We start from the raw sequence: 27,509 nt of genomic DNA, 5'->3' as shown, positions 1-27,509 counted from the left end.
TTATAGATGGTAATTCATTTCTTTTAAAAAAGAACCTATGCAATTTGAATATAGTCATTAATTAAGGTTCTATAGATGCTTTAGAGTACACTCTCCATAAAGAATGAGGAAAATAATTTATACTAATGCCTCATACAAGGACATTTCCTGAATTGGTTTTGTGACCAAAATATTAGGAAAATAAGGTAAGTTGAAACCTTCCCTTTCTGATTATTACTGCTCTTTACCCATCTCCTATTTTAAATTCTTTCCACTGACCTAAGTTTATCATATCAGCTGTAAGATTCTGCCTACTTCTGAACAACTCTCAAAGGAATAAGGAGAAATTTGTATTTCTGATGAGTTTTTAATGACTCAAAAATCCATTCACACTGAGCAAATTCTAGACAGATGCATTATTTTTGGTGGAGTTCATGCTTGCCCTTTTACAAGTAGTTAGTCATTTTTGTAAGAACTCAACAATTTGATTATGGGGCATATGAAAACACTCAATATTTCATCATTAAGGGAATTCATTATTTTAACATGATTGGTAATCTTGGAATATAGTCTCTGAGAAATTAGATTGTGAGTGACCCAAGGAGCAATGGAAAGATGTATAGTGAATGTAAGTGACTATAGTATATTTCTAAGGATGACCCACATTCATGTCATCACTGAGGAAATACAGAATCAGAAAATAAGACAGGTTGTTAACAAGTGAGGGATGGATAGCTCAATTTACTCTTTTTTTTTTTTTTAGGATTTTGCAAGGCAAATGGGGTTAAGTGGCTTACCCAAGGCCACACAACTAGGTAATTATTAAGTGTCTGAGGTCACATTTGAACTCAGGTACTCCTGACTCCAGGGCTGGTGCTCTATCCACTGCACCACCTAGCTGCCCCTCAATTTACTCTTAAAATGGAAAAAGGCTTAGAGCAGGGGGTTATTAATCTGGGCTCCACAGATTTCAAATGGCCTTGAATCTGAATCAGAAAAAAATTTATATTTTTATTTACACTAACTTCTAACTGAAAAGGAATAGACTAGATGACCAGGAATGTTTCTTCTACTCCTAAATATATGATCCTATTGGGTAAAATGCCATTCATCCTCAAAGGAGAGAATATCCATATCCAGTGGCATATATATGTATATAATTAAGATGATTTCCCCTTCAGTGAAGAGAAGGCAAATACAAGAAATGTAGTGGTTGAGGAGCAAGTTGATATTCATATTTATTTATGAAATAAGATGAGAAAAATGAGCCTAAATGGTTTAGGTGGTTCTTAAGGGAGAGTACACTAACCCAAAGTTAATGTAAAACACTGGAAATACTGTACCAACAATCACACCAACAATTCAAAGCTGGATAAGACTTCAAAGGACATCTAGTTCAAAGGATGCCTGATGGTTCACATTCTCTAAGATATCTGAAAAACAGCTGCTCAGGTTCTATCTGAACACTTTCAGCCATGGATAAACTCATATCATATTGGGGTAGCTAAGTGGCACAGGGGATAAAGCACTGGCCTTCGAGTCAGAAGGACAGGAGTTTGAATCTGGCCTCAGACATTTGACTCTTACTAGCTGTGTGACCTTGGGCAAGTCACTTAACTTTGCAGTTGTCCTGATTCATATCTGGTCACTGGACCCAGATGGCTGTAGAGGAGAAAGTGAGGCTGGTGACTTAGCACAACACCCCCTTGCTCAAATCCAATTTATGTGCTTGTCATGGCATCACCTCCATGAGGTTGTGGTCTTTTTCAAAAATAAAGGACAAACATTATGAGAAACTCAATTGATTTCCAGATAGCCCTAATTTTTAGAAAGTCCTTCCTTATATTAAGCTGAAATAAACTCTCAGAAACTAGCCCCCAATGGTCCAAATCTCTAGATTCAAGCCTTTTCCACTTAGAAGAATTCAATTCCTCTTAGCAAGGTCTTCAAGAACTCAAATTTACCTTTATTCTCTGAAGAAATATCAGAGAAGAATTTTGGTGGAGAATTTTTTAAAAAATGCTATTTATTATTATGAAGTTGATTTAAAATATAATTTTTATAACATAGTAAACTCATGTTCACAAAAAATACCATCTAGTAATTATCAATTAACATATATATCTATATATTAACATATATCTATATATTAACATATATATCTATATATTAACATATATATCTATATATCAATTGTCAAGCATTTATATGCTTAATGATCAAAGCAGAATGTGATAAAATCCAGATAGAAAGGAAATTATTTAAACATTTCAACAACAATCATTTCTGGCTCTGATTTTTCCTCACTGAACAGCTTCTTGGAATTTACATGTTAGGATTCTCATAGCCATATTATGAACATGTTATCAATAGGACTTTTAAAATTTGTCTCTGGGCTGGATATTGTTTGCATAAATAAAGGATCCACAATTTTATTCCACCACAATGCAGAAATTTCCTCAGCTACCTCAGATCCCACTTCTCTATAATTTAGAAACTAAGTCTTATGGAAGTATTTAAGTCTTATAGATGTTAAAAGATTTGCCCAGGGTCACACAGTTGCTAAGTATCAAAAGCATGATGTGAACTCAGGTCTTCCTGTCTCTAAGTTTAGCAAAGCAGGCTACCTCTCCTTAAGAATGTAGAAATTCCTTATGACTCCACTTCACAAGCATGCTATCTACTAATTGCTAACCAACAAAAAGCCCTGCTCCTTACAATACTGGCTTCCAAATGCAATCCAGCAATCCTTGAAAGCAGCAGGAAGTTGCATAAACATCATTCAGTACTTGTACATGAAAGAAGACCCACTTGTGCTACTGACTCAGCTTATGATGATCTTGTACAAGTAATTTTACCCCTTTCTGCCTCAGCTTCCAGTGTGTAAAATGGGAATAATAGAGCACCTGCTTTTTTTCCTAATTAGTGAAGATGTTTTGAGAATAAATTAGATAATGCCTATAAAGTTCTTTGAATTCCTAAAAAAAATCTACATAAGTATATACATATATAAATCACAGGGTATTATTATCGATGCCTGGTTAACAAGTCTATAAATCTCCTTCAAAGATGTTCTCATGGGTCATTCTACTTCCCTTGAGCCAATGTCATAATCCAATGTGAGTAACAAATAAATCAGTGACCAAGGAAACTAAGGAAGAACATACAAGTCATAGATTTTGGAAACACAAAAGCTAAATGATTGACTAAAAAGAGAAAGTTAAGACAAGTATTGCTGAGATACAAAAAGAGAAAAGTGACAATAATTAGAGGAAGTTATAGGTCAATGGCTGTAAGAACCAAGGAGAGGAGTAAAAAAAAAAAGCTAAAAAAAGAGAAATGTAATGGAGATAGCATGACACAATGGAAAGGAAATTGAACTGAGAGTTAGAAAACTTTGACTCAAATCCCAAACCTTGTTGAAATTGCAACCCTAATACTTCCTACTTGTGTATCCTTGAGTGAATTGGGCTAGGTGATCTCTCAGATCCCTTCATTTTCTGAATCTGTGATCCCAAGTTTCTTTAACTATGCTTCTTTAAATCAACCAGTCCAATGCTAATTCTTCATATATATATATAAAATCAAGAAATTTTTATTTTTACCCACTCTGTAACAAGGCTGTAACAAGGCACAATAACCAAAAAAAAAAGTACAAGATTTCATACCTCTCCTCATGGAACATTCAATTTAGTTAGGAGGTTAAAGTGATTCCATGATTAAATGTCAAAAGAACTGGAACAGACATAATAGGATTATTGAAAGGTTTATATCACTGTGGGCCATAGTAGTCAGGAAAGTCTTCATGGGAGAAGTAATAGTGCTTGTCCTTCATTTTTGATGAAGACCATGACATCAGGGAGGTGATGCCATGACAAGCACATGAACTGGATTTGAGTGAGGAGGATGCTTTGCTAAGTCACCAGCCTCATTTTCTCCTCCAGAACTATCTGGGTCCAGTGGTCAGATATGAATCAGGACAATGACTGGAGATGGTCCTGAATTTGAAGTGTTCAGGGTTAAGTAACTTGCTAGTAAGCTAGTAAGTGTCAAAGGCTGGATTTGATCTCCCATCCTCCTGTTTCCAAAGTCAGACCTCTATCTAGTTTTTTTATTCAAAAAAAGGGATTACGAATTAATGGGAGGGGGCGGCTAGGTGGCGTAGTGGATAAAGCACCAGCCCCGGAGTCAGGAGTACCTGGGTTCAAATCCAGTCTCAGACACTTAATAATTACCTAGCTGTGTGGCCTTGGGCAAGCCACTTAACCCCGTTTGCCTTGCAAAAACATAAAAAAAAGAATTAATGGGAAGGATGGAGCTAAAATGGCAGTGTGAAACTAGCATGCTCCTAGAGTTTTTCCCTATTCAATGTTAAATGAAGCCTCTACACAGACATTAAAACTACAGATCCCATCAAAAAAAAATCAAAACAAGTTTTCAACTGTAGACACCATGGTGGATCTTCAGGGAAAGTCTGTCTCTTCAGGGGAAAGGGAAAGTAAAGCCAGCTAGATTGGAGAGGGGGTAAGTCATTCAGAGGCTTATATTTGTGTGCAATACAGATCCTGCCAACTAGACAACAGCACAGTTCCTGGCAGCTAGATAGCAAGCCATCAGGGAGGATTCTATCCCCAGATGATATCTGAATCCTAGGAACACTGGGGCAAAAGACAGGACTGGATTAGGAATAAACCACTGCATAGGCAGAGCCTAGACATAAAGGAGGAAACAAACCTATGCCTAGCAAATGCTGGACTGCTTAGTCAACATATTGGCTAGGAATAAACCAGGAATCAGACACAAGTTCCTGCACAGAAAAGCTTAGGACTATATTCCCAATATCCCAGGAACAGAGCTCAGCAATCAAAATGAGCAAAAAAAAAAATAAAATAAAAGAGCACTAAACATAGAAAACTACTATGCAGACAGAGATGCCATCTCAGAAGAGGAAAGCCATGACAAATTTCCTACATGGGAGGTCTCAAAGTAGTCTATGAATTGAACTCAAATCCAAAACCTTACAGAAGAGCTTTAAAAAGAATTTAAAAACCAAAGAATCAGAGAAGAAGAAAAAATGGAAAAAAGAAATGGGAGCCATGCAGGAAATATATAGAAAATTGACCAAAGAAATCATCTCCTTTAAAAGTAAAATCAACTAAGTGGAAAAGGAATGCAGCTCATCTAAAACTCAGATCAACCAACTGGAAAGGGAACGCAGCTCAGCAAAAAGTAAAATTAATCAACTGGAAAAGGAAACATAAAAGCTAAAAATAAAACCCCCCAAATTAGAATTGGACAAGTAGAAACTAATGAGACACCAAGATTCTATCAAATAAAATCAAAAGGCTGAAAAAAATTGAAGAAATCATGAAATAACTTTTAGGAAAAACAAATGACCTGGAAAATATGAATGTTATGGAGTACTACTGTTTGATAAGAAACTATGAATGGCCAGACTCTAGAGACGCATGGAAAGAATTACAGGAACATAGGCTGAATGAAGGGAGCAGAACCAATAGAATATTATAGACATTAACAACATTGTGATTTGAACAGCTTTTACAGATGCAGATCCTTTGATCAGGTCAGAAAGCTAGGACAACCCTGGGAGACCTGTTATGGACAATGCCATCCATCTCCAGATGAAGAAAACAAAAGAAAACAAAATAAAAAAACAGACCATAGAATCTGAATGAACACTATGTTCACTTTTAAAAATTTTCTCATAATTTTCCTTCCTAAATCATGGATTTCTTTCTTTTTTCTTTGTCCTAATTCCTCATACAGAAAATGACCAAAATGTAAACATGCACAATGTTCACTAAACTTGAGGGGAGGGGTGGGAAGGATAGGTGGAAGAAAATTGTGTAACAAAAATATGCTTGTAGATTAATGTTGAAAAACTTTCATAACATGTAATTGGGAAAATAAAATATCAATTAAAAAGAATTAATAAGAGATAACTGAATAAGAAGTCATTACTAATCACATTGTTTTTGTTGACTACTAGAATGCCTTTCACTCATTTTGACTCATGACTTAGTCATTTACTGCAAATATACTAAATATATCCAAGTATAGTGAGAATATAACAGTGCATCTCCATATTGAAAATTGTTTTCTGTTTAAAAAATACCACCAAAAATAATGTCAAGAACAATGGATAGCTAAAACCTGTTATCTTCCAAGGAGACAGTTCAAGCTTGCTAACATTAAATTATCATCATTCCTGAATAGAACTGAGTTTGACTTTCAAGCCAAAGAGGATTCATACCTTCTATTAGTCATTTGATGTACATGGATGATGTCAACTTACATGGCTTCACTGAATAACAAATTAAGTAACTAATGTATCACATGGAAACTTTTTCCTGCAATAACAAAATGTCATTTGGACCCAGTTAGTATGAAGTTCTTAAATAAGGAAAGATTAGAGACTGCAGATTCTGAGTATGAATTGGGAGAGGTCACATAGAACCAATAAATAAAGGCAATACTTCCAAAGATCTGTTGGAGAATCTGAGGTCACAAAAAGCAAAATACAGAAATGATACTTGATAACAAAATGATGACAAAACAGAACTTGATGTCTCAAATGATTTTGAAAATGAGATGGGTACACTTAGATTGGAATTCCAAAAGACACTTTTTGAGTTTGATGCATAAATTTAACTAGTAGACTGATTATGCCCACAGATGAACAAAATTTTCAAACTTGGCACCTGAAAGAATATATTCTCTCATGATATTTGACAGAGTTGCTTGTTTACTGTGCACTGGTTTATGTTTCCTCACTTCGTTGTTATAATCTCACAGTGTTACAGACAATTGGGTGGCCTTTGAGAGAGTTATTACTTTCACTCCTACTAATTCAATATAACATTATGTTACAATATCATTATATTAATAGCCAATAATATAGTAACACTATGATGTTAACAATTATAACAATGGTGACAAATGGCAGAACTAAGACAACCTGGCAGTTTAGAAACTGAATTGAATCTCCCCCATTTCCCTAAGTTGTTCAATAGCACACATCAGGAATCTAGCTATTTAAATACAAATATCTAACATATATACTTTTCTTTGGTTGGTTGTTCTTAACTTTGTCATGAACACTTTCATAATCTTATGAAACCCATGGACTTCTCAGAATAATATTTAAAGATACAAAAAATGAAATATATAGGATTATAAAGGAAACGAATTATATTGAAATAAAAATACAATTATCCCCCCCCCCCACCTCATCCAAGTTCATAGGGGCTCTGACATCAGTTTGAGCACCTCTGCTTTAACAGAACTAGTAAATCTTCAGGAATCAGAGATCTGTATCAAAAATACCAAAATTTTTCCCTAACTGATGTCTTTTGCTCTTTATTTTTCTGTTGTGAGTAGAAATGAAATGGGTCAAGAAAATAAAGTCCCAAACTAAGAACTATACTTTAGAATAGAAAGTAAGGGTGATGGTACAGTATGTGTGTAGTCTATAAATGATCTTAGTCTTAGGATATTTACTGTTATATATCTGATAGAAACACATATGCTATGACCAAATCTTTTTTTAATTTAATGAGATTTAAATTTGAATAGCTCCTTCATCACAGCACTATTCATATGAAGAGTACTTCTAAAATTGTACAAAATAGATTAATAATGCTTATAAGTCAATATTCTCTCTATTATGAAGTCATAAATTAGAAAAATGACCTAAGGGTACAGTATTTTAGCACCGAAACCAGTCTATCATATAAATTACCCCCTCTTCAAAATAACAATTCTGCATCTCAGCCTTTGCATACAATTCTGCTTTTCACAGAAACTAGAAATAACATGCCTAGCCTGGTAGATAGGCACAGAACTCGGTTTTTCAGCACCTCCCAGTGGCTATTTGAAGAATTACACTGTGTGGTCAATCAACTCTCCATAAACTTGATTTTCCTTGGAAATTAGACTGAAATAATTTGGTGGAAGGTAAATATCATTTTGTTCCTTGTTTTACTTAAGAGAATTCCATTTTAATTTTTATTTGAACTCATATTTCTATATTTTTGGAGGACATCATTGGCAAGGTATCTTTACTCAGCCAAATAGACTCAAGATTTCTGTAGTGTTTATCCTTGTTGAATATTCTTCCCTGGCTATGGCTAAGCAAATATCCTTTTGTTTACTGTTTTGTTAACTGCTGAATTATCTACAAGTGTCTCGTTTCATTCCGAAATCTAACATAAACTTCCAGGGTTCTGGCCTGAGTCATGCCCATTCCAGACCCATGATTAATCGTATTTATACAGAAAGATATATTGTCTTATAACATTTATACATAATATGCATAAACTTACTTAATAGGCTTCCCATTCAAATTCAGGACATAAATAGGCACTATGCATTCTCCAACTATTTGGTTCTTCTTGTGAGAACTTTTAACCCAATTTTTGAATGGTCATGGATCTCCCTGAAGTGTTCTGGGGAATAGCTCATCTTCCATTATTATAGGCAATTCAATGATGTCCCTATAGGAAAATGATGTGATTTGGGGACCTTTAGGAGCTAGGTAAGAAGCATAGATGGGGGGGCGGAGCCAAGATGGCACATGAAGGGATCCAGTCTTAGGAGCTCTCTGATAAAACTCATAAGCTAAGGACTCTAACTAAACTTTCAAGAGACAGAACCCACAAAGGGACCCAGTGAGGCAGTTCTCCTACTCAAGGTAACCTGGAAAAGAGCACCCCGGGTAGGGGTCGGAGGGGCAGCCTGCCGGAGGGGTGGCCTCCCAGAGCGAAAGAACTTCAGCCTCCCTGAGGCAGCCCCAGGACCCTGGGAGCCGAGGCTCACAGCAGCGGGGGAGTCTCCTGAGCTGCACTCCGGGGAGCACAGGGCACAAAGTGGGGGAACAGCGGGGGACCTCTGCCAGAGCGAGCACGTGGAGCCCAGCCCTCAGGGCACACAGTGAGCAGCTTGGTCTTTTCCCAGCCCTGATCCAGGAAACAGAAACAGGCAGAGGCAGTAAGCAGGAGCCTCCAGGGCATGAGCCCATTGAGCTGAGGGAGGGGAGTGAAGAGAGACTGCTGAGCTCTGTCCTCTGCCTCTGGAACAGGACTCTGGGGCTCTGACCACATTCAGATCCTGATCGCAGTCTAGGCCCCCCTCCATAGAACAGCAGGGCCCCCCCACCTCAGCCCCGTGGTGGGGGGGGGTGCATATGGTCATTCACAGACCAGGAGGAAGGACAGAGCCTCATACACTGAGACCCTTGTGGGAGTGCCACAAAAGCTCAGGAAGCACCCCAAAACCAGGCCAAGGCTGGGAAAATGAGCAAGCAGAGAAACAAAAGGAAGACTATTGAAAAATATTTTGCAAATGATCCCAAGAAGGATCAAAATACTCAGTCTGAAGATGAGGGAGCACAGGCTCCTGCATCTAAAGACTACAAGAAAAACAGAAATTGGGCTCAGGCTATGAGAGAGCTCAAAAAAGACTGAAAATCAAATGAGGGAGTTGGAAGAAAAACTGGGAAAAGAAAGGAGAGAGATGCAGGAAAAACATGAAAATGAAGTCAGCAGCTTAGTCAAGGAAATCCAAAAAATTGCTGAAGAAAATAGCATGCTAAAAACCAGCTTAGGTCAAACGGATAAAACAGTTCAAAAAGTTATTGAGGAGAAGAATGCTTTAAAAAACAGATGGAAAAAGAGATAAGAGATAAGAAAACTCTCTGAGGAGAACAAATCCTTCAGACAAAGAATAGAATTCAGGGAGATTGATGAATTTACCAGAAATCAGGAATCAATACTTCAAAACCAAAAAAGTGAAAAATTAGAAGAAAATGTGAAATATCTCATTGAAAAAACAACTGATATGGAAAACAGACTTAGGAAAGATAATTTAAAAACTATTGGAATACCTGAAAGTCATGATCAGGAAAAGAGCCTTGACATCATTTTCAAAGAATTACTACAGGAAAATTGCCCTGATATTCTAGAAGCAGAGGGCAAAATAGAAATGGAGAGAGTCCACTGATCCCCCCAAGAAAGAGACCCCAAAAAACCAACCCCTAGGAATATTATAGCCAAATTCCACAACTCCCAAGTCAAAGAGAAAATATTATAAGCAGCCAGAAGGACACAGTTCAAATATCGTGGAGCTGCAGTCAGGATCACACAGGACTTAGCAGCAACTACATTGGAAGCTAGTAGGGCTTGGAATACAATATACCGGAAGGCAAAAGAGCTTAGAATGCAGCCAAGAATGCACTACCCAGCAAGGCTGAATGTCCTCTTCCAGGGAAAAAGATGGATTTTCAATGGACCAGGGGAATTTCAAAGGTTCCTTTTGGAATGGCGAGAGCTGAACAGAAGGTTTGATCTTCAGATACAGGACTCAGGTGAAGCATGGAGATTGGAGGAGAGGGGGGAAATATGAGGGACTTAATGAGGATGAACTGCATGTATAGAAAAATGATACTGATAATATTCATATGAAACTTCTCAGTTAATAGAGCAGGTAGAGGGAGCTTTTATAGTTGAAGCACAGGAGAAAGCTAAATTCGAAGATAAAATACGGTGTAAAAATGGAGTCGATAGAAAAAAAGGGAAATGGAATGGGAGAAAGAAAAAGGAGAGGGGGAATAGTCCAAGATATTTCACATAATAAGATTTTTTTTAATACAATGAGCTATTGCAATGATATGGAAGGGGGGAGGCAAGGGGGAATGAGGGAACCTTTGCTTTCATCAGAGATGGCTAGGAGAGGAAACAGCATATATACTCAATGGGGTATAGACATCTGGAGTAAGAAGGAGGGGGGAGCAGGGAGAAGGGGTGGGGATGTGAATAAAGGAGGAGAAGATGGACCATGGGGGGAGACTGGTCAGATACAACACATTTTCTTTTTTACTTCTTGCAAGGGGCTGGGATTGGAAGGACTGCCCAGGACCATAGGGCTAGGTGGATTCTGGGCCTAAGGGGTGGTATGGGGGCTCAGGGCTTCTTGGCCCCAGGACCAGGGATCTGTCTGCTGCACCACTCAGCAACCCTACAGCAGAGTCAGAGTGAAAGGAGAGAGAAAATATAGTACAAGGTAGTGGAGAAATAAGAAAGGAGGGAGTTGCGATCAGCAATGGCAACGGTGGAAAAATATGGAAGTAACTTTTGTGATGGACTTATCATAAAGAATGTGATCCACCCATGACAGAGTTGTTGGTGTTGGAACAAAGACTGAAGCACATTTTTTGTTATGATTATTTGGGGGAGGGTGCAGGGCAAGTGGGGCTGGGTGGCCTGCCTGGGGTCACATAGCAGGGTGATCTTTGGGTGACTGGGGCCAGGTTTGGACCCAGGTGCTCCTGCCAATGCTCTGTCTGCCACCCAGCCACCCCTACTATTATTACTATTTTATTTTATTTGGGGTCTTTTTTTTTCTTTTTCTTCTTTTTTGGTTTTTGCAGGGCAGTGGGGATTGGGTGGCTTGCGTGTCACATGGCTGGGTGATTGTTGGGTCTACGGGGCTGGATGTGGGCTCGGGTGCTTGTGGCTCCAGGGCTGGTGCTTCGTCCATTGTACCACCTGGCCATACCTACAATTATTACTATTTTTTTAATTTTAATTTTTTTTCTCTCCCCTTTACTTTTTTTGCCCAAGCAAGTCTATCTATATTCATGGGGGGGGGTATTTTGTTTACTTGTAAACAAGAATATTTTATTAATGTAAAAAATTGTACAAAATGAGAATAAAAATAAATTTTAAAAAAGGGGGAAAAAAAGAAGCATAGATCAGTGTTAAAACTAAAATTAACAATTCTGGAGCCAAGGACAAGCAGTATACAATGCCAACAGGAGAATCATTCCAAAACACTTGAATCAACTTTGAAATGATCACTGTTACTCTTACTTGCCACCTTGCGTATTTTTTAAAAATTTAATCAGTTCTCATCTCCTTTAACCTTTCTGAAGCATCTGACATGATTTAAAAGCCTCTGCTCCTGGATACTCTTTCCTCTAAATTTTCTGGACAATGCTTTAGTCTCCTTTGCTGGATCACCTATATACTAGGCCCCTAACAGTGATCATACAGATTTGTCCTGCTTACTCTGTGAGTATGATCTCATCAGCTTTTGTAGGCTAGATTATCATCTCTATGCAGATGAATTCCAGCTAAATATCCAGTCACACCATCTTTCTTGAACATTTTCAAATGGAATGTCCCACAAGCATTTTAAGCTCAAAAAATCCAAAACAAAATTCATTATTTTCTATCTCAAACCTACCGTTCTGGAACAACTAGGTAGATAGAGCATTGACCCTGGAGTCAGGAGGGACCTGAGTTCAAATCTGACCTCAGAGACTTGATACTTACTAGCTGTGACCTTGGGCAAGTCACTTAACCCCATTGCCCTATAGCATACAATAAAAACAAAATCATCAAAAACAAAATTTATCTGTCTCCTGAACTTCCAATTTTTTTTTTAGTTTTTTCAAGGCAGTAGGATGAAGTGGCTTGCCCAAAGCCACACAGCTAGGTAATTATTAAACATCTGAGGCCAAATTTGAACTCAGGTACTCCTGACTCCAGGGCCAGTGCTCTATCCACTGGGCCACTAGACACCCCTATAAACTTCAAAATTTCTAATGAGGGCTATATTCACCTTTATCTAATCAGTTACCAAGGCTTATTGATTAGAATTAACTTATCTCACATTTTTATGATTCTCTGCTCTCATAGAATTACCACCCTAGTTCAAGTCCTTGTTATTCTTGACTGGATTACTGAAAAATTCTTTGAATACAGTACCCTCTCTCTACTTTGCCTTTTTCCAGTTTAGCCTCCAAAGCTATCAAAGTGATATTCCTAAAACAGAAGTTCAATTCTTACTCAAAAATGTCTAGTGACTCCTTATTAGCCTCTAGGATTCAAAACTAGAGATTTTGAGGTATAGATACAAAAATTAAAAATAAAGGAAATATGAAGAAAGACAGCAACTATAACCAGAGAAAGAACTGATCAAGATATATATATATATATATTATATATTATACATATATAATCTCTCTCTATATATATGTATATATACATACATATATATATATATATATATATATATATATATATATATATACACCTATTTGTGTCTAATGGCAGCCAAATCTCTAGGACAGGAGGGGGAGGGAAGAAAAAAGGGAAAAAAAGAAATTTATATAACTTTGTTGTCTATTTGGAAGGAGTAGCAAGCTGAACATAGAAAATTTGCAGTTTCATATGCCATCATCTTTTCATTGTACTGTTATGGAAATGTTTGTTTTGTTTCATGAAATGAAAACAAAATAAATTTTAAAAAATAAAATTTATATTCCCAATGAATACAAAATTTTTCAATTGAAATCTAAATTCCTCCCCAACCCCAATATACCATTCCAGTTTTATTATAAACATGATTCCCTTTTGCAAACTTTTTAGCCCAGCTAGCTGTGCTTCTTGCTGCTCCTTGAACATTATAGTTCATCTCTTACCACTGTCCCTGATGCTCTCAGGTCTCTCTCTCCTTTCCCTATCAGTTATCCCTAGTGTCGTTCCTCTTGTAGGGATATGTGGTTAGGAGAGGCAGAAGAGTAGCAGTCAGTACATCTGCCTCACTGAAGGGTATGTATGCTACCTTCATTAGGCTCATACAGTGCAAATCCTGATTCTGATACTGTTCATGCATCTCCAGTTATGGACCCGACCCCACCCCACCCTACATCAGTGCTTGATGGAGAGATTATGGACTAGAGGTTCCAAATGAGGCATACAATTTTAGAGAAAGTCAATGTGCTATTTTTAGATAGCTAGTTAGCTGAGTGGGTAAGAGTGCTTAACCTGGACTGAGGAAGACTCATCTTTGTGATTTCAAATCCGATCTCATATATTTACTGTGTGACCTGGGCAAATCACTTAACCATGCTTACTTCACTTCCTCAGCTGTAAAATGAGTTGGAGAAGGAAATGGCAAACATTGTAGTATCTTTGCCATAAAATGACAAATGGGGCCACAGAGGGTCTGACATGACTGAACAATAACAAATCTGCTATTTTCTTTTGACTTGACTCTGCTTACTTGTTTGTAGGATTAAAGGGTAGTAGTGATAGAGGTTCAAAAAAGAAAGGAAAAAAGCATATAGCACAAATATATAAAAGAAAACAAATAGTTTAGAGGGAATGAACAAATGGAAATTTTACTACCTTGCTATACTTAATATATACTTCAGAAAAGTAAACTGTATATGCAAGGGAAGTTCCTGATTTCAGATTAAAATCTTTCTTGTTCCCTTTTTAAAATTCATAATGAAAAATAAAACAAACCAAAAAAAAAGCATCCCTATCTTCTTCAAAGTTTATCTCATGTGCCACTTTCTACAAAACCTTTTTCTTATTCTTCCAGGTCCTAGTTACAGTCTACAAAATTATCTTATATTTATTGATTAGAATTAACTTATCTCATATTTTTATGATTCTCTGCTCTCATAGAATTACCACCCTAGTTCAAGTCCTTGTTATTCTTGACTGGATTACTGAAAAATTCTTTGAATACAATACTCTCTCTCTACTTTGCCTTTTTCTACAAAAACCTTTTTCTTTCTACAAAACCTTTTTCTTATTCTTCTAGGTCCTAGTTAAAGTCTACAAAATTATCTTATATTCACTCAATGTGTCTCTTGTTTAAAGTTATTTTACCCAGTAGAACAAAAGCTTGAGGGGATAGTTCTATTTTTTTCTCTGTAGCCCCAGTAAATTTTGTATTTTATAATAAGAAAAGAATATAAGAAGTAATGAAAACAAATTCTTAGGAGAGAAAGGAGAATTCAAGACATTGTCCAGTGAGGGAGAATGAAGACTCTGGAGCATAAGCGTACACCCATATGAAGACATCTTTTACTTGGCTCAGGAAGGGGGTGCAGGAAGGCAGAACTGATGGGGGATGAAGCTAACTTCAGATGTGATATCCAGGAGAGGAGCAGAAAGAGTACCATAGCTTCATAGTTTAAGTATTCTTGATAGCTAGTGTGTAAATTTGATTTTATATTGTTTAAAGGAGTAGAAATTCTATCAAAAACAGAAACATAGATAAAATGTTTCATAATATTTTAATATTATTTTAAAATTAAATTTCTTTGGCTTGGAGAAAAGGCTCTGATGGCCCTGGCTTTACCTTTAGTTCTTAAAAGGAAAAAGGTTGAAGTTGCAGGTTATATAATAAATCCTCATAAATCCTCAACTTTTCTATATATGTCTAGCAAGAAAGAGCAGGAAGAGCTAGAAAGAGAAATCCTATTCAAAGTAACCTTAGACAATATAAAATATTTGGGATTCTATTTGCCAAGACAGACTCAGAATCTTTTTGAAAACAATTATAAAACACTTCTCACACAAATTAAATCAGATTTAAATAACTGGGCAAATATCAACTGCTCATGGATAGGTAGAGCTAATATAATAAAAATGACAATTCTACCAAAACTAAACTATCTGTTTAGTGCCCTACCAATCATAATTCCAAAAAATCACTTTAATGAGTTAGAAAAAATTGTAAGTAAATTCATATGGAGAAATAAAAAGTCAAGAATTGCCAGGAGCTTAATGAAAAAAAGAGCAAATGAAGGTGGCTTAGCCCTACCTGATCTAAAATTATATTATAAAGGATCAGTCATCAAAACGGTTTGGTATTGGCTAAGAAATAGAGTGATGGACCAGTGGAATAGACTAGGTGTAAAAGCAGGAGATGATTATAGTAATCTGCTGTTTGATAAACCCAAAGAGTCTGGCCATTTGGGATAAAAACTCCCCCTTTGATAAAAATTGCTGGGATAATTGGAAGTTAGTATGGAAGAAACTTAGATTAGACCAACACCTCACACCCTTTACCAAGAGAAGATCCAAAATGGTTACAGGACATAGACATAAAAAACAATACTATAAGTAAATTAGAAGATCAAGGACTAGTCTACCTGTCAGATCTATGGAAAGGGGAGCAGTTTATGACTAAGGAAGAGTTGGAGAACATCACCAAAAACCAATTAGATGATTTCGATTACATTAAATTAAAAAGCTTTTGCACAGATAAAACCACTGTAACCAAGATCAAAAGAAATGTAGTAAATAGGGAAACAATCTTTACAGCTAATGATTCTAACAAAGGACTCATTTCTAAAATATACAGAGAACTGAGTCATATTTTTAAAACAAAAAGCCATTCCCCAATTGACAAATGGTCAAAGGATATGCAAAGGCAATTTACAGATGAGGAGATCAGAGCAATCCATAGCCATATGAAAAAATACTCTAAATCATTAATTATTAGAGAAATGCAAATTAAAGCTTCTCTGAGGTACCACCTCACTCCTCTCAGATTGGCCAATATGACCAGGAAGGATAATGATCATTGTTGGAAGGGTTGTGGGAAATCTGGGACACTATTACACTCTTGGTGGAGCTGTGAACTCATCCAACCCTTCTGGAGAGCTATTTGGAACTATGCCCAAAGGACAACAAAAATGTGCATACCCTTTGACCCAGCGATACCACTACTGGGTCTATACCCTGAAGAGATGATGAAAAAGGGTAAAAAAATTACTTGTACAAAAATATTTATAGCAGCCCTGTTTGTGGTGGCAAAGAATTGGAAATCAAGTAAATGTCCTTCAATTGGGGAATGGCTTAGCAAACTGTGGTATATGTATGTCATGGAACACTATTGTTCTATTAGAAACGAGGAGGGATGGGATTTCGGGGAAACCTGGAGGGATTTGCATGAACTGATGCTGAGTGAGATGAGCAGAACCAGAAAAACATTGTACACCCTAACAGCAATATGGGAGTGATGTTCAACCTTGAAGGACTTGCTCATTCCATCAGTGCAACAATTGGGAACAACTTTGGGCTGTCTGCAAAGGAGAGTGCCATCTGTATCCGGATAAGGAGCTGTGGAGTTTGAACAAAGTGCAAGGACTATTCCCTTTAATTTAGAAAAGAACAGATATCTTATTGTCTGATCTTGTTACCTCTTAGACTTCTCTTCCTTAAGGATATGATTTCTCTCTCATCACCCCCAATTTGGATCAAGGTACAACATGGAAACAAAGTAAATTCTGACAGAGTGCTTTCTGTGGCGGGTCGGGGGAGGGGGAGGGAAGCAAGATTGGGGCGAAAATTGTAAAACTCAAATAATATCTGTAATAAAAATATATTTAAAAAATAGGAAAAAGGTTGGACAGGAAAGAGGAACAAAGCATAGTATTAACCTCTACATAAAAACAACCCTCTCTTTGACCCAACCCCCACATATTGAAAAGAAAATGAAGTGATGTACAGACTGGAGCTTTTTGCTTCAATATATTCTTTATATGACCAGATCTTAAATTGGAAGAGAGAGATGATTACATTTTACAAAATTTTGCTAGGAATCTCTAGATATACTGACATGTATTTCAAAGTGCACTTATTCTCATGGAACACAAATGTCTCTGTGATAAACCCTAAAAAAAGATGGAAAGGCTCTTAAATCTCTAAATCTTTCCTGTTTAAATTTCCTTTATAGAGAGACCTCAGAACTTCCCTGTTAACTTCTTTGTTTTCATCAACTGCTTAACTTGGTTTTAACTCGATAAACATCATCCTAGGATATAGTATCCTCTAGAGGCCTCCCCCTCTTTCTTTTCAACTTCCTTTTGTGTTTTGTTTTCCCTCACTAGATTTTAATTATCTTGTGGCTTTCTTTTTCTTATTTGTATTCTCAGTGCTTAGCCTATAATAGACACTAAGGGAGATTTGTGATTATGTTTAAAAAGTTACTCAAAAAAAGTTTTTGACCCAGCAATGCCACCAATATTTTTTAAAAAATCAAGAAAAAAGAAATGTACAAAAATATTTACAGCAACTCTCTTTATAGAAGCAAAAGAACTGTAAGCAAATCATGGTATATGAAAATAATGGAATATTATTGTACCATAAGAAGTAACAAAATGGACAGATTCAGAGGAAGCCAGAAAGACCAATAGAACTGTGAAGATTAAAAAAAAACACAAGAATTAGTAGAAAGAGGAGAACATTTATTTGGTTCAAGGAAAAGGTGCGGGAGAGAAAACAAATGATTGTTAACTGAATATCTTTTATAAAAATAAAACATAGGAAATTATTTATTGGAGGAGGGGTAGAGCCAAGATGGCAAAGTATGGCAAGAACTTGTCTAAATTTTCCCAATTCAGCTTGAAACAACTATAAAATAATGCCTCAAAATGAATTCTGGAATGGCAGAAACAAAAAAAATGATAAAGTAAAATGATTTTTAGTCCCAAACAATTAGAGGAAGAAAGGTCTGTTTCACACACTGGAACATAGTCTAGTGTAGATAAAGTTTAGATAAGCCAGCAGCAGCTGAAATAATGAACAACTTTAGTAAAGTCACAGGATATAAATTGAACCCTCATAAATCATTAGAATTTCTATAATATTATTAACCAAATCCAGCAGCAAGAGATAGAAAGAGAAATTCCGTTTAAAGTAACTGTAGACTATATAAGATACCTGGAAGTATACCTGCCAAGACAAACTTGAGAACTATAAGAACACAATTACAAAATACTTTTTAAATACTATACAAAACAAAGTCAGTTCTAAACAACTGGGAACATATTAGTTGCTCATGGGTAGGCCAAGTCAATATAATAAAAAACAACAATTCTACTTAAATTAATTTTCTTGTTCAATGCCATACCAATCAAAGTACCAAAAATTTATTTTATAGAGCTAGAACAATATTAACAAAATTTATCTCAAAGAGCAAAAAGTCAAGGATATCAAGGGAATTAATGAAAAAAATTGTAAAGGAAAGTGGTATCAGATTTCAAACTATTATAAAGTGCAAAAATTATCAAAGCAATCTAGTACTAGCTAAGAAATAGAATGGTGGATCATTGAAAAAAATCAGAAATGCAATTCACAGTAGTAAATGACTGAAGTAATCTACTGTTTACTAAAATCAAAGACTCCAACTTCTGGAATAAGAACTCTTTATCTGACAAAAACTACTGGGAAAATTGGAAAATAGTATGACAGAAATTAGGCATAGATAGATCAAACCCTTACACTATATACCAAGATAAGGTCAAAATGTGTACATGATTTAGACATAAAGGATAATATCACAAACAAATTAGGAGAGCATGGAACAGTTTATCTGTCAGATTTATGGAGAAAGAATTTATGATCAAGCAAGAAATAGAGAGCCTTATGAAGTATAAAATGGATCATTTTGAATATATCAAATTGAAAAGTTTTTATACAAACAAAAGTAGTGTAACCAAGATTAGAAGGAAAGCAAAAGCTGGTAAAATTCTTTTATAGCAATTATCTCTGATAAAGGCCTCTCAAATATAGAGAATTGAGTCAAATTTGTAAGAATATAATTCTTTCCTCAATTAATAAATGATCAAAGGATATGGATAGACAGTTTTCAGATGAATAAACTAAAGCTATCTAGTCATATGAAGAAATGCTCTAAATCACTATTCATTAGAAAAATGCAAATTAAAATGACTCTGAGGAATCACCCTGTATCTATAAGATTAGCTAATATGGCAGAAAAAGAAAATGATTAATGTTGAAGTGGATGTAGAAAAATTGGGACATTAATGCACTGTTGGTGGAGTTATGAACTTATCCAAACCATTCTGAAGAGCAAATTGGAACTATGCCCAAAGGAGTATAAAACAGTCCTTTGCTTCAGAATACTACTATTAAAAACCTCCTATAGAGATTTTTTTTTCAATCCTTGAGGTTTATTTAATATGATTTACTTCCATTCTACATGACAAAAGTACAAACACAACATTATCTAAAATTCTACAAAGATACAAAACTCAACACAGAAATTTTTAGTATTGACTGTACAATAAAAGCCAAGAATGCAATTTACACTTTGCAAAATTAACCTGTTAGCTTTTCAAGGGGCCATAGTCTCAAAGGGTTGGCTTCTTGACGAGACAGCACCCAAGGACTTGCCCACAACCTGCTTACCAATTTCTGAGAGAGGTGGGCACTGATGTGTATAAAGAACCATTTATAACAACAAGTAAATGAGTGAAATGAAAAACCCTTCCCAGGGTTTTTTCGGCCCTGAAAAATCAGGAAAAAAAAAATCAAAGCAGCAGACTGATTTTTGGCCTAGTTTTTAGTAGGAGATAAAGTGGACATGAAATGAGCTCATGTCCTCTTTTCTTAAAGAACTGGCCTGGCCAAAAAGCAAGCATCAAGTCTTCACATCTGTCAAAAATTTATTTAGGGAGAAGGAAAAAAAAAAGCAAGCAACACTGCCACTTTGGGGTGGGCAGGGTTTCAGCATCTTGATTTTTTTCTTTGCCTGGTTTGGCTCTGCTGGTTTTCAGATTTTCTCAGAAGTTGGTAACAACTGAGCTTTCTGTTTGGGCCAGAAAAAAAGAGGAACTTTATTTAGGCTGCAATTCTGAACCTTCAATATTCCTATGAGCCAAAATCAGCCCTGAGAAACGAATCAAATTTGCTGTCTAGAAGCTTTCAAGGGTAAAGAGACATCCAATACATTAAACCTTTTCTAGCCAGTGCTTGCTTCCCATTTTTCTCTTCCCCAACCTCAGAACAAATGCTCCAATATTGTTTGTGTTCAATCATGTTTAAGTTACAAAGTGAGAATGGCTGCCTTGATTTATCGGGAAGAATTAGAGCTGGAGTGGCTGCGGTGGCGCCGACGGCCTGGGGAGCGGGATCTTCGGCGGACAGGAGATCTGCGTCTAGGGGAACGGGACCTTCTCCTCATACGTGGCGGTGATCGGCGCCACATCGGAGGTGGTGGCAACATCCTTCTGGGTGGGCTAAATCGTCTGGGTGGGGGTCTGGGCCAGGGGGCCAGCACTGCAGTGGCTGTCATCTCCTGACCATCAATCTGTCCTCCATCCATGTGCTTTAAGGCCTTTTCAGCCTCATCTGGATTTTCGAACTCCACGTATGCATAGCCATTAGATAGATGAGGATGCATCCTTTCCACAGGCATATCAATCATTTTAATTTTCCCATAAGTCGAAAATATTTCCATGATGTGATCCTTGGTCACATTCCGAGTAAGCCTTCCAATGTGTACTTTGGTAGGTTTAGGTGAAGGACTTCTCTTCCGTTCCTTTTCATCCCTTTTTGGTGGTTTTGATTTGGATCGGGAACGCCTCCTATTGTCATGCCTTCTTCGAGAGGGACTGGGAGATCCAGAGGAACTGCTGGAGCTGGAACTTGGGGAGGTACTAGAGCTTCCTGACCTGCTTGATGCAGAAGAAGAGCTGGACCCACTGCTAGAGCCAGTACTAGTACTAGAGCCAGAACTGGAAGTGGAACTGGAGCGAGACCTGGAGGTACTGCTACCACTGGAGGCACTGCGCCTTTTTCGAGCCTTGTCTCTACCACGATCTTTTTCACTTGATTCTTTGGTGGCCCCTTTATCTTTAGACCTGTCCTTTGATTTGTCATCAGTTCTATCTTTACGTTTGGTGGGAGAGGGAGCCCGAGTGCTGGACTTTTTATTATTTTCTTTGACTCCTAGCAAGCTCTTCTTTTTCATTCCTGATAAATCCATTCTCCCCTTCTTGAGGTGGTTCAAAGCAGTACTGGATAAGTACTCACTTATCTGAGCTCTCACTTCTAACTCCTTGATTCTGAGAACCAATCCCTAATCGAATTTACTCCATAGAGCAGCATCTTCCTAAGTCCCCCGCCTCTGCCGCCGTTCCTCCTCCCCTAGAGATTTTTTTAAAGGGAAAAGGACCTATTTGTGTGCAAAAATATTTAGAGTAACTCTTTTTATGGAGGCAAAGAATTGAAAATGGAAAGGATCATCAATTGGGGAATGGCTGAACAAGTTGTGGTATGTATACTATAAGAATTAATGAACAGAATACTCTCAGATAAACCTGGAAAGAATAACATGAGCTGATCGAAAGTGAAGTAAGCAGAACCAAGAAAACATTGTATACAGTATCAGCAATATTGTACAATGATTAACTGTGAATGATTTAAGCTATTCTTAGCAATACAATATCCAAGATAATTCCAAAGGACTGATGATGAAAAATGCTGGTCATCTCCAGGAAAAGAACATAGAGTCTGAATGTATAGCAAAGCAAAGTTTGGAACTCAAAATTTCAGAAAATGAATGCTAGAAAATATTTTCCATGTATTTGGGAAATTATAAATATTATTAGGTTTTTTTTTTTGCAAGGCAAACGGGGTTAAGTGGCTTGCCCAAGGCAACACAGCTAGGTAATTATTAAGTGTCTGAGACTGGATTTGAACCCAGGTACTGCTGACTCCAAGGCTGGTGCTTTATCCACTATGCCACCTAGCCGCCCCTTAAAATATAAATATTATTTAAAAATAACATTTCAGGAATTAAATTCTACTTTTCTCAGAAAAACATATTCTTACGTGGAATAAACGGTGATTCTTTCCCTTTCTTCTAACTCAATGCTTTTATCACTGGGAATTGGAGTATCAGCCTGAAACTGGTTCGGAATCCGGAACCAGACTTTTACTTTCTTCTGTAGAGAGCCATCCTCCTGTGGGAATACAGCAAAGGATATAGGGACAGTCATCCCCATCCCAACTCCTAAAAATGAAAAAAAAAAGCAAAGATATAGTCACAGAGTCAGATGCTAGTTTTAGTACCCAGGCCTATAATGGAGCTGAATATTAAAAACTGGTCCATAATAAACTGAATGATCATAACTAACTGTGTTAACATGCCAACATAGTCTCTTTTGATATTGAATATTTTAGGTATAAAATCCATACTGGATAGTACATTTGTAGAGTGTCTTCATGATAAAGAGAGCTAAAATAACATAGTGGATAGAAGGATGACCTTGGCATCGAGAAGAGTTGGAGTTGAAGTCCCACATATTACAGACCCAAGACACATGCCCATGAATACTTATTATCTTAATACTACAAACATCTCTCTAAGAACATATGTGATAGATGAGGAGCTAAACTGTGTCAGTGGAGGGTATTTCCATGCCAGAGCAGTAAAGTCATATAGATTGATAAGACTACAGATACATATACTCCCCTCCCAAAACAATGCCCCATAACCACCAAATGGTGCAATCTTATTGCCTAGTATGCATTTATATAGTTCTTGACAGTTTAGAAATGCTTTCAAATCTGTTATCTTATGCAGTGCTCAGAATGAGTATTTTTTATACATTTTACAGATGATGACAGAAACTTTAAATAATTTTCTCCAGGGTCCCACAGACAGAGAATCATCTTTGGACTTCTAGTAAAATATACCTTCCATTACAGGATAATCTCATTAAATGGAGTAAAGCATTTTTACAGCTTCCTACTCGTTAATGTAGTCTTCAAAATCTTTGGTTTTACCTTTTCATTTATAAGAGCAGTTAGAAGGAGCATATAGTGAGTGACAAGGCATAGGAGGGAGCTAAATGTAATGGTATAATATATTAGAAATATGGAGTCAATGTGTGATAAAGGAAAGTACTGGGAGAAAGGGAAAGAAGATGTAGAATTTTCAAAGATATTTCACAGAAAAGAGGCAAAAAAATAGCTTTTGCAATGGATTGGAAGGGGGAAGGTGAGGGGGGGGAAATGAGTGAGTCTTCATTCTCAACAGAAGTGGCTCAGAAGGCGGTTAGTTGGAGCAGTGGATAGAGCATTGGCCCTGGAGTCAGGAGTGCTGACCTCAGACACTTAATAATTACCTAGCTGTGTGGCCTTGGGCAAGACACTTAACCCCACTGCCTTGCAAAAAAAAAAGAAGTAGCTCAGATAAGAAATACCATACATATTCAGTAGGATATAGAAATCTATCTTCTACTAGAGAAAAATGAGAGGAATGGGATAAGGGGGTTGGGGGAGAGGAGGGAGGGAGTAGGTGATAGAAGAGAGGGAAGATCATGGGAGAGGGTAGTTAGATACAATACACTTCTGAAGAGGGACAGAGTGAAAGGAGAGAGAGAAGAGAATAAATGGGAGTGGGGAGGAATAGAATGAAGGGGAATATAGTTAACAATAGCAACTGTGGGAAAAGATATTGAAGCAACTTCTCTGAAGGACTTATGATAAAGAATGTAACCCTTCCCAGAGACAGAGCTTATCTGAACACAGCCTGAAATACACTTTTTTCTCTCTCATTTCATTTCTGTTGAGGTTTCTCTATCTTTTTTTTGGAGGTGGGGAGAAGGGTTTATATTTACTTTCAAAACAAGATTAATGTAATAATGTAAAAATAATTAAATAAATAAATGAAAATCTTTGATTTTATAAAACATCACTGAAATTGTAAATAATTTCTTAACCACAGTAGGCTAGTAAGACCTCTAGTAGCAACCCAAAAATTAAAATGATGCCCCTTTTTATCTTGTTTGATGACCCCAGTTTCTTAAACTTGCATAAAAGTTTAAGAAGTATTTCTCATCGTTGCAGAAGCCACAAAACCAAAAGGGACAGTTAATATGCTGGATGACAAAGGCAGAATGCTAACAGCTTGAAAATTGAATCCAGGGAAATTCAACAGGAATAAAATAATTTAAGTTCAAAATTCAAATTTTCAAGTATTAGAGAGGGTTTGATACCTATTCATCTGGAAAATCAAAAAAACATTTGGGGTTTCAGGAGACTATAAAGTCAATATAAATCCACTGTATGATATAGTAGCCAAAAATAATTATTGTAGTCTGGCTGTATTGAAGAAGTCACAGTGACTAAGACAGGGGGGGTAGCTAAATTTATCCTAGGTAAATCATATCTGGAGAGATGTGGAGAAGAAGGGACTTTGGGGAAACAGTATAGTTGTATTTGAAGGGAAATGACTTTTTTCCCATGGGGGCAAAACTAGTTACAATGGGTAGAAATTACAAGGAAAAAACAAAACTTCCTAATGACTAGAGATTCCAAAATTGGTTGTTAATGAGGTAATGGTTTTTCTTCAGATTTCTGAGGAAAGGTTGGCTATCACTTGTCAAATATGTTTTAGAGGTATCCTGTTCAAAATGGATTGGATTATTTGGGTTCTAATGTTCCTTCCAACTCAGATTTTGGAGACTATGTTTCTGTAAAATGATACAATCCCAGCAATGCCAAAAATGACATTAAGAAATTCAGTTATCTCTATTTATTTTACATTTAATACTAATTGTTCTAGGCCATTACCTTTTGCTGCCCCTATTGAGAGTAAACCCAAACTATCATTCTCCCTATCCTTAAGTTATTTTATTAGCCATCTGCTATGGAACCAATTATCCTCAAACCTCACCTTGTCCTCTTATCACCATTAACTCTATGAGAGGAGAGATCATGATTTTTGTTGTTCCAGGGCCTTGCTCAAACACATGACAGCTATTTAATAAATAATTGTTGATTGATATTATAGTCATTTGTTATCAAGTTTATTAGGTCCATGAGAGGAGGGACTATGTCTTAGTTAAGATACCTCCTACATTCAGAGAGTAAGTGATTTACAATCATAGCTCCCTCACAATAACTTGTTTTTTTAAAATTTTTTTTCACAATAACTTGTTGAATAAAATTGAAGTCAACTCTATACCCCTTCTAATGTTCTTTCTAATGAAGCATCTTTTTTATCTGCCTCAGTAAGGCACCAACAAGAGATTCCCAATAGCTATGCAACAGCAGTTGCTATTGAAATGAAATAACTGTAGCTTGCCAAGATCTCATGGGGAGGTGAAAACCCTGAAAATCTGGGTCTTATTGTGCCCCTTACCTTTGTCATTAGAGCCTCCAACATACTTCAAAATTTTTGGCATTGCTTCCTTTATGGCCTCATCAAAGGGTTTATCAATCACTTCCACAGTAGCGAACTTTCCACCTTCACAGGCCCTTTCTTCATAGGTCAGTTCTTCCTAGGGAAACAAAATACTTCATAATAAAGCAATAATAATTCTCAAACTGTGATCCACCTGGACAAAATAAGGTTCCACTAAAAGGCAGTGATGAATGGAATGAGAAAAATTTCAGTGAGAAGCTATGGGGATGAATTAAAGAGTAATCATTTACTGGCATTTACCTGTGAGGCCTTCGAATTAGAATGACATGTAATCTATAAATCCAAATTCTTCTCCATTTCCAGTGATTATTTAAATACAATTGATATATTTTTGATCTTCACAGAGGCAGTATGGCCTATTAAATAGAACATTGGTGGCCTTGGAACCAGGCTGACTTGAATTCAAGTCTTGTCTCTGATACAGCCTGGCTATGTGACTGAGAAAGTCATTTAACTTCTTCAGTGCTTTTAGGCCAAGGGCCTGCACACTATGACTTGCCAGCCAAATTTGGCACCTACTTGGTTTTTATATGACCTATAAGCTAAAAATGTTTTTTATATTTTTAAATCTCTAAATAGTTTTTATATTTTTAAATGAAATTTTATTGAAATATAGTCATATTCATCCATTTACATATTGCTTGTGTCTTTTTGGGTGCTGCAAAGGTAAAGTTAAATATTGTAAAAGAAAACATCCATCGCACTCTTATGCTTGGCATACAAGAAATTTTAGTGATGCAGTTATAATTCAATCACATTTTGAGGACCATGTGTATCACTGTATTGCAAAATTTTATTTTTTTAATTATCACTGCTTATCTATCATGTCAAAATAAGAAAGGGAAAGAGAAAAGTTTTATTATGATTTTCTTATCTCAAGGCTGAGATTTAAATTTTTCTGAATGAGATACATCTCCCTCAACCATTATTTATCCAATACTGATTGGTTTTAGAAATCTGAATTTGTCAATTTAATCAAAAAAAATTACAAGGCTGAAACAGTGCTTAGATATAAAACTTTTACAGAGGTAGGTTCAGTTTGACAACTAATATTGTTGAAATCACAAGTAATATCAAACTATTTTATACATTTCTTAGGTTGTAAAAAGTTAAAATAAGAAGAGAGAGCTTTACTGCCACACAAATTTGCAATGGATATATTTTCTGAACCCAAGCTACAATTCCAACAGCTTTATTTGTACCATGATTCATATAGAAGAGAAATTTCCATATTCATCAAACTTATGCAATTGAGAAATTTTTATGCGATCAATTGGAAGTGATTACTCTGCAATGTAAAGATACGCTAACAGAAAATAAGATTCTAATAGAATTCTACAGATACCTTCTGAGTGATGAATAGAAAATTAAAATTATATACTAATGGACTGATCAGAAAAGACATTTAAAAAATCAATTTGTAGGATTAGTATCAATAAGTAAATATTTACAATTAATGTTGATAATAGAGAACATTAACTTTGAACTCTGATTAAATAAAATGCTATCCCCCTAAAAAATTCCATTCTTTTTATCAGTTGACCTGTGTAAAAGGATATTCATTATCTATCTTGAATTTCATCAATTAAAAATTGTGGAATTGTTTTTTTCTCTCTCTTATTATATAAGTACCTACATAATGTCCTTGATTTTGCCTCTTGGCCCACAATACCTAAAAT

The 27,509-nt window shown here is 36.3% G+C and overlaps 2 protein-coding genes across 2 annotated transcripts in view; both read right to left on the bottom strand.

Moving 5' to 3' along the window:
* Nucleotides 1-27,509, bottom strand: part of HEBP1 (heme binding protein 1) — a 48,798-nt gene that overhangs the window by 906 nt on the left and 20,383 nt on the right. The window contains exons 2-3 of the mRNA XM_074194550.1: nt 25,768-25,906; nt 22,449-22,629 (exon numbers count right to left, since the gene is read on the bottom strand). Coding sequence (XP_074050651.1) covers nt 22,449-22,629; nt 25,768-25,906 — 320 coding nt within the window. The remainder of the gene's footprint in view (nt 1-22,448; nt 22,630-25,767; nt 25,907-27,509) is intronic.
* Nucleotides 17,963-22,425, bottom strand: LOC141493345 (RNA-binding protein with serine-rich domain 1-like). Its single transcript, XM_074194549.1, has one exon. The coding sequence runs from the start codon at nt 21,598-21,600 to the stop codon at nt 20,686-20,688; it is 915 nt and encodes a 304-aa protein (XP_074050650.1). The 5' UTR covers nt 21,601-22,425; the 3' UTR covers nt 17,963-20,685.

The sequence above is a fragment of the Macrotis lagotis genome, chromosome 7 (assembly GCF_037893015.1).
Source record: "Macrotis lagotis isolate mMagLag1 chromosome 7, bilby.v1.9.chrom.fasta, whole genome shotgun sequence".
Taxonomy (NCBI): Eukaryota; Metazoa; Chordata; class Mammalia; order Peramelemorphia; family Peramelidae; genus Macrotis; species Macrotis lagotis.
Note: the sequence above shows the minus strand (reverse complement) of the source record. Positions and strands in the feature narration are given on the sequence as shown.